Raw genomic sequence first — 8,796 nt, forward strand, 5'->3', positions numbered from 1 at the left:
TCTCCCAGCCCTGCCTCAGGACAACTTCATAGATGCTGCTGCCCTCTCTGTCCCTCACAAGGCAGGGTAAATATTTACATGTTCAGCTCAGTTTTTGTGTTTACCCTTAGACTACTTCATGGCTCGTGTCCTTTATTTTCAATATTCTTGTAGCAAACACTGGTAGATTTGAGGGCTTATATTGCTATCCTTTGTCATATCAGAACAAAGAGCACATTAATCTGGCAGTGCCATCTGCTCCACCCAATTTCCTCTAGCCACATTTGTGCAATATGGATTTACTGCTTCCTCTCTCATCTCCATTTCTTTGACCTCTCCTCCCCCCCTCTTCTCTCTTTTCCCCTCCCTTGCCCTCCCTGTTTCTTTCCTCTCTTTCCTTCTTTCCCCCTTTCTTTCTGAGTTGCCCGGGTGGCTCTCAGGTTCCTCAGCCAAGTGGTGATCCTGGTTCAGCTCCTGATTGCTGGGATTATATGCATGGTTCACCATGCCCAGAAAAGTAAAGTTCTTTGGTTTGGGAGAATCTTGGAACCCAAACTCAGGGCCTTGGGCTCCACCTTCGTTTTTCCATTTCTTGCATTTACTTTGATAGATCTCTCCTCTTTGTTCTGTTCCATTCTTGTTACCTTAAAAGATAAAAATGCCTTAAAAGCTGGGCATAGTGTTGTGTCCCTTTAATTTCATCACTCAGGAGACTGACGCAGGAAGAGCACCATGAGGCAACTTGGGATGCATAGTGAATTCCAGGATAGCCTGGGCTCCAGAGTGGAACCTTTTCTCAGCAACTACAGCAACAGGAATGCCCTTAACCTCTGTTCCTATCACTGAATTAATTTACTCAGCTCAGTCTGGCGACTGCCTTCTGAGCCAAGGGTTTCCAGATAACTTGATGACTTATTCCTATAGTTGGGAAAGTGCACACAGACTGCAAAGTGGCAAGAAAGCTATATCCAAAGGCAATGTTATAATACAGATTAAATATGCTGCAGGAGAGCAGCAGTTTCCTTGAGTTAGAGTTCGTAAGGGCCCCATCTGGGCTCTTTCTTGATGAGGTCTAGGAGGAGTCCGTTTATCACAAACGATTCTATTTTGATTGAGCGGTTTGGATTATGTAAGCCTTTGTTCACTATACATGTAATTTCCTGTGATACATCTGGTTTTAATCACATGTATGACCAGCCATGCATAAGCATAAGGTAGTAGGTAGAGGACCTTTCTTGAAAATTCATTCAGAAGACACAGTTTGCCTTGCTACAGAAGCACCTCAAACCAGTCCAGACTGGATTGGCCCATCTCCTCTGTTTTAAGAATGTATTGTGGGACACATTAGAATAGAAACAGCATTACTGAGGGGTTGCTAAAGGGAGTAACATATTTCCATTGCTTAAAGGTGAGTGTACATGTGCTTTGATGCACATGGAGGGGCCTAGGTCGCCAGGCCCATTACTTGCAGACAAATCTATGTATATCCCAAGCTAAGCAGAATCCTGAATCTCTGAGCCATTTTTGCCCTTGCATGCCTCCAGCAGATATTAAACAAAAGTGAATACAGTCATTAAAATGTTGCTTCTTCTGATGAGCATCATGGACTTTATTATATGATACCCACTTTATTAGTACATAGCTCTATTTCCATGTCCTTCTTTTCTGGTTAAAGTAAACTATATCTGTTGTTTAAAAATTAGGAGTAAGGGGCCTGGAGTGAGTGGAGGGCCCAGAGTGAGCGCCACAGAGCGAGCAGGGCTGGAACAACAGGAAGAAGGGAAGGGGGGAAAATTAGGAGTAAGGCCCACGAGATGGCAAGCCTGGCAATCCATTTGAATTTGACCCATGAAGTGGAAGGAGGGAACTGATTGCAGAAAGTTGTTCTCTGACCTCAACACTCAGTTCCAAGCAGCTCAAACTAGCTCTATATAATAGCAGACCCAAGGAATCTGGCACCCTTTGCTGGCCTCCTAGGCAACAGCCACCTCTCCCTAATCTTAAAACATTAAGAATGGGAAGGAATTTTCCTGACTTGATATTTGTCAAGCACTACAACAAATAATAATAATATAGATGTCATCTCACTGACAAAGGACATGCTCTATCACTTCTATAGTGTAATGATAGAAGCTGTCATCAATTTTTAGGAAATCACCATAAAAGAACGGCATATAAAATTAGAAAACTTAAAAGGAAAAATGTAATTTCTGTTCCTTGCTGAAGGCATAATTGTTAACAGATAAAAATGCAACCAGTATAGTGGTGGACACCATTAATTCCAGCACTTGGGAAGCAGAAGCAGGTGGCTCTCTGTGAGTTTCAGTTCGAGTCCAGCCTGGTCTACATAGTGAGTTCTAGGACAGCCAGGGCTATATAGCGAGACATTGTCTCAGGAGGAAAAAAGAAAGAAAGAAAAAAAAAGCAAAAACAAACAAAAAACAAATTAAAAATTCTAATGAAACCAACATTCATATTTTAAAAACTAAGAGCATTCAGAAAGCTTGTTATATTTATGATCAACATTGATGAACATCCTGATCCTGTTGTTTCAAACTAGTAAATAAGAGGAAACAGAGTGTTCTCAAAATAACAAGATTTAACTGCTTCCAGGAGACAGCACAGAAAACAGTATAGAGGGCACAAGGTCCTCTTGCTCGCAGATAAGCACTGGGGGGAAAGGAATGTTAAACATACTAGGTTGTCTCCTCAGCAAGAACATGTTTACTCGTTTTCCACCCAGAAAGCTGTGTTTGGATGTAACTGATAACCTGGTGACCTGTGCTATCTAGAGGGATAGGTCACACCTGAATCACCCAGATTTTTATGGTTTTTGTCCCAGATTCTTCCCCTTTGACCTTTATCTTGAGCATTGTTTCTCAGCCAATAAAACCCTTCCTTATGGGAGATGTTTCTTGTACTTTACAATAGCCCGGGTAACCCCTGTACTATCTGTATAGGGCCAGGCTACTCTGCACTCCCACAGACTTTCGTGTTTATCTTAGTCGTTTCCCCTACACCCATATTTTGAGCATTGTTTCTGCATCAACAGAACCCATCTTTATTCAAGAGGTCACATGCACTCTGTAAAGTATTTCGATATAAAACTGTTTATGTTCAATTGAGATTTTGTTAATTATCATGAGGAAACATTTGGTTTCAAGGTTGTACTGTACTTAAATATGCCTAAAATGAACTAAACTGCCCAGTATCAGACTTTAGAAGTTTGAACCAGTACTGAGTAACTAAATCATGGTAAATTGGATTTCCTTCTTGCTTCATGTGGGTCGTTGCTCTGGCAATTTTGGTGTTTGCAGAGACCCCCACAAAACAGTATCTCAAAGAGCCTATTTTCATATGTAGTTTATTATTGCAGGGAAATATGGGCAGTAGGAACTGGAAGCATCTGATCATATGACATCCAAGTCAAGAACAAATGCATGCCCACTGCTCAGCTTGCTTTCTCGACTCCTAAAGGATTCTGAGGCAACCCCAGGGAATAGTGCCATGTACTTTTGGGTTAGGTCTTCCCATCTCAATTTAATGTAATTAAGGCAGTCCACCACAGATATGCTCCCAGGTTAATCTAATCTAGACAATCCTTTCTTGAGACTCGTCTCATTAGATTCTGTAGTATTTCAGGTTGACAATTAAACCATCCACCACACCATATTATTATGATTTTTTTGCCAACAAAGGAGTTAATAAACAATGTTAGATTGTTGATTGCAGGATACATTTAATTTATTGACAAAGGATTAATATATGAAGAATATACAAGAATACTCACAAAGTGTTTAGAAAAAAAATGAAGAATAGACATAAACAAGCAGGTCCCTGGAAGAGAAGCTTCCAAATATATAAGCAGATTTTCAAAATCACCAATACTCAGATATTGTGGTTCTCCATTTCACTAGTCAGGGCATCTTGCTCAAATTGTATCAGTTATCTCAATGTTTTTTTGCTCTTCCTCCTGCCCAATTCCCCTTCCCCCAGTTCAGCTCAAGGACAGAGCTTACTGAGTCACCTCTCCCTCTATCAAAGGCAAACTGTGGTGAAATGATTGATCACTCGGCCTCATTCACATTGAGGTAGCAGTGACTTGCATCACAGGTGACATTGCATTCCCCCAACCCATTCAACGAATCTGCAATGATGGCATTTCCAGTGCTGGCCCACAAGACGGGGGATGTTTTGTTGTACAGATGTAAGAAGAGGATAAGGGGACTTCCTGATTGTCGTACTAAAGTAAATGATGCACACTGTTGCTTCCTTTGGCTCTGCATGCTGAGAATTTTGGTTGCAGAAAAAGAGCAGCAGTCTTCTTAACACAGAGAATACTCTGGAAGTGGGTTTTGAAAGTTGGAGTTGGACTGGGAATAGTGTCTCATGCCTTTAATCCCAGCACTTAGGAGGCACACAAATCTCTCTGTGTTTGAGGCCAGCCTGTTTTACAGAGTGAGTTCCATGACAGCTAGGGCTACACAGATGGAGTGGAGGTAGGGACAAAACAAAGCAAAAACAAAACAAAACAAAAACAAAAAAACACCCCAAAAACCCAGGTTGATGTTGAGATTGAGCTTTTTTGTTTCCTTGAAGCAGCTATAAAATACTTAATAGGAAAGAGAAATTTCAACTAAAAACCTTTGTTTTTCTTTGCAGCAAAGTCCATATGTAAAGTCCTTTGAACATGAGCATCGTATATGAGAAGGGATTTTTTTCCTGGTTGTAACCTGGATGCCTAAGGCAGTCAAGATGAGTGGGGACAGCCTTGTGTCTTCTCTACAGTTCCTGTTCATGTTAGCAGGACTTTCTCTGCTGTCTTCAGCAGAGGCATATGGGTTCAACAAGTGCACACAGTATGAATTTGATATTCACCATGTGTTCTGCATTCGGAAGAAGATCACCAACTTGACAGAGGCCATTAGTGACATACCTAGATATACTACTCACCTCAACCTTACAAACAACCACATTCAAGTCCTTCCTCCTGGGAGCTTCATTAATCTGTCTGCTCTGGTGGACTTGAGACTAGAGTGGAACTCAATTTGGAAGATCGACAAAGGTGCCTTTAGGGGACTTGAAAATTTGACTCTGCTGAATTTAGTGGAAAATAAGATTTCAAGTGTGACTAACTTTTTCGAAGGCCTGTCCAACCTGGAGACCTTGCTTCTGAGCCACAATCAGATCACCCATGTTCACAAAGACGCCTTTACTCCTCTAGGCAAACTGAAATATTTGAGCCTATCTCGAAACAGCATTAGCAATTTTTCTGGTATTCTTGAAGCAGTCCAGCATCTTCCATGCCTGGAGCACCTTGATCTTACTAACAACAGCATCATGTACTTGGACCACAGCCCCAGGTCACTGGTTTCTTTGACCCACCTGAGTTTCCAGGGGAACAAACTAATAGAGTTAAACTTCTCTACTTTATCACTGCCCAACTTAACCACTCTAAGTGCTTCCCAGAATGGCCATGGACTCATTCAGAATGTGTATCTGGAAACTCTGCCCCAACTTAAAAGCTTGAATCTGAGTGGAACAATGGTGAAATTGGAGATGCTTTCAGCCAAACACCTGCAGAATTTAAGGGTTATGGATCTCAGTAACCGGGAGCTTAGACATGGCCACTTAAATATAAAAACTGTTTGTTACCTCCTCAGAAACCTACCCATGTTAGAGACACTGGTTTTTCAGAAGAATGCCACCAATGCAGAGGGCATTAAGCAGCTGGCAAAGTGTACCAGGCTCTTGGTCCTTGACCTGGGCCAAAATAGTGACTTGGTTCATCTCAATGACAGCGAGTTCAATTCTCTGCCCAGTCTCCAAAGACTGAATCTGAACAAGTGCCAGCTCTCTTTCATCAGCAACAGGACCTGGGGTTCCTTGCAGAACTTGACCATCCTAGATCTGAGCCATAACAAGTTTAAAAGCTTTCCAGATTTTGCGTTTTCCCCTTTGAAGCGCTTGGAGTTTCTCTCTCTTTCGAGAAACCCCATCACAGAACTCAATAATCTGGCCTTCAGTGGGCTATTTTCACTGAAGGAGCTCAACTTAGCTGCGTGTTGGATTGTAACAATTGACAGGTATTCCTTTACACCGTTTCCAAACTTAGAGGTCTTAGATCTTGGAGACAACAATATTCGGACTCTCAACCACAGAACCTTCCGACCTCTGAAAAATCTCCAGGCTTTGATTCTCTCCCACAACCGCCTGGAAATCATGGAGCCGAATGCATTTTCTGGACTCACTAACCTAAGTTACCTTGACCTGATGTACAATAGCTTGTCATATTTTCATAAACACCTTTTCTCAGGCCTTGAAAAGCTGCTGGTTTTGAAACTTGGTTTTAATAAGATCACGTATGAAACTACTAGGACCCTTCAGTATCCTCCATTTATGAAGCTCAAGTCTTTGAAACAGCTCAACCTAGAAGGACAAAAACATGGGATTCAGGTTGTTCCGAGCAACTTTTTCCAAGGGTTGAGTAGTTTGCAGGAGCTACTCTTAGGAAAAAACCCATCGGTATTCCTGGACCACTACCAATTTGACCCTCTGATTAATCTCACAAAGTTGGATATCTCAGGAACAAAAGATGGAGATCGAAGTCTCTATTTAAATGCTTCCTTATTCCGAAACCTCAAAAAGCTAAAGATCCTCCGCCTTGAAAATAACAACTTAGAGTCATTGGTTCCTGGCATGTTCTCCAGCTTACAGAGCCTCCAGGTCTTCTCTTTAAGATTCAACAACTTGAAGGTCATTAATCAAACTCATCTGGAGAATCTGAAATCATTGATGTTTTTTGATGTCTATGAGAACAAACTTCAGTGCACCTGTGACAATTTGTGGTTCAAGAACTGGTCAGTAAACACAGAGGAGGTCCACATCCCCTTCCTCCGGAGCTATCCTTGTCAGCAGCCAGACAGCCAGAGTTTGCTTATAGATTTTGATGATGCCATGTGTAATTTTGACTTAGGAAAGGTCTACTTCTTATGTTCCTTCAGTATGGTCGTCAGCACCATGGTCTTCGCTTGGTTCAGTGCCAAGATGACTGCATCTCTGTGGTATGGTTTGTACATATGTAGGGCCTGGTACCTCACTAAATGGCACAAAACAGAGAAGAAGTTCATATATGATGCATTTGTCTCTTTCTCAGCCACTGATGAGGCGTGGGTATACAAAGAGCTTGTTCCAGCCCTAGAAGAAGGCAGCCAGACCACCTTTAAACTGTGTCTTCACCAACGGGACTTTGAACCAGGCATTGACATTTTCGAGAACATTCAGAATGCTATTAACACAAGCAGGAAAACCTTGTGTGTAGTCAGTAACCACTACCTACACAGTGAATGGTGCCGGCTTGAAGTCCAGCTGGCTAGCATGAAGATGTTTTATGAGCACAAGGATGTCATTATCTTGATCTTCCTTGAAGAGATTCCAAACTATAAGCTGTCCAGCTACCACCGACTCAGGAAACTCATAAACAGACAGACGTTTATCACTTGGCCAGACAGTGCTCACCAGCAGCCACTCTTCTGGGCTCGCATCAGAAATGCATTGGGCAATGAGACTGTGGAGAAAGAAAATACACATCTAATTGTTGTCGAGTGACTGGAGTCTTACAATCTTAAATCCAGCTGCATAAACGTTGCCCCAAATAAGTGTAAGCTGTTTTGACTAAATAAGCTCTCTTCAGGGACAAACATGATTGTTTGGATAGTGTTCATTAGAAGAGTTTGGGAGACTGCTTGGAAAAGTTTCAGGAGTAGGGTCCCACTATTATGGGATTGGATATGCAGAAGGAATTCCTATTTTATTAAGGACTTGGAACCCCAGTCCTGAACTCTGGGGAACAGGAAGGTCTTCCTTCGCCTGTGTTCAGAGATCCTTGCTCACGTTGTTTCTCTAAATCAGTTGTGGTCACGGGAGACTGCACTTGTTGTGTATCCAAACTGCCGCAAGATTGAAACTTTCCATCTTGAAGGGAAACTTCCTAAGACAGGGGTTTACAGGGAGGGAGAACGACAGGATGTTCTGAGGGGAGATTGAAATATTCCACCCTGTGGGGAAGCTTGTTAAGACAGGAGGAGGTAAACAACTTAAAATAGATTCATGAAGCCCCTGAAACTGACCAGGGACTAGGCCCTTCCCCAAGTGTATATAAACAGTAAAGACTGCTGAGACCCTTGGCCAAGCCTAGCTACCTGGAAGAAGCAGAGAGCAGCCCCACTGCCTGAAAGAGTCTCAGACCAGAAGAGCTGCCTGGAAGAGGTTCAGACCAGCTGAACCACCAGGAAAGGACACTTTCCATCCTGTTGAGCTGCCTGCAGCCTGTACAGTGTGCTCCAGGTTCCCAGCTTTTGTGAGCTGTCTGTCACCCATACTGATGCAGCTGTCATTTCTGCTTCTGTAAGTAACCCCTCACCCATGTTCTTGTAAATAACCCCAATAAAATTCATTAGTTCACCAAGTTGGACTTTGATGGTATTCATATTTCGGTCTATTGTCAGTTTCCTATCTGGAATGAGTAGACATTTGTTCGTGTCTCCCCAGGAAGAGTGTCACATAACAACAGAAACAACAAAACAAAGATAATACAACAACAAAAATGAAATTAAAAATAAGTAACAGAAGGAAAGGAAAAGCAATTGTTTCCTGCACGACTCTGGTTTGTGACTGATGCACCAGGCACATAGCCATTGGAGTTTCAAACCTATCTTAAGATGTCTTGAGGGACTGGAGAGTTGGCTCAGCAGTTAAGAGCACTGATTGCTCTTCCAGAGGTTCTGAGTTCAATTTGCAGTAACCACATGGTAGGTT

General features: G+C 42.3%; 1 protein-coding gene across 4 annotated transcripts in view; it reads left to right on the plus strand.

Moving 5' to 3' along the window:
• Positions 1-8,446, plus strand: part of LOC117695213 (toll-like receptor 13) — a 20,921-nt gene extending 12,475 nt beyond the window's left edge. For all 4 annotated transcript variants that reach the window (XM_076918173.1, XM_076918172.1, XM_034486061.2 and 1 more), the window contains one exon: positions 4,642-8,446. In XM_076918173.1, the coding sequence (XP_076774288.1) occupies positions 4,717-7,587 (2,871 nt within the window). In that variant the 5' untranslated portion in view covers positions 4,642-4,716 and the 3' untranslated portion in view covers positions 7,588-8,446. The remainder of the gene's footprint in view (positions 1-4,641) is intronic.
• Positions 8,447-8,796: the final 350 nt, after the last annotated feature.

Source organism: Arvicanthis niloticus, chromosome X (assembly GCF_011762505.2).
Source record: "Arvicanthis niloticus isolate mArvNil1 chromosome X, mArvNil1.pat.X, whole genome shotgun sequence".
NCBI classification, from domain to species: Eukaryota; Metazoa; Chordata; class Mammalia; order Rodentia; family Muridae; genus Arvicanthis; species Arvicanthis niloticus.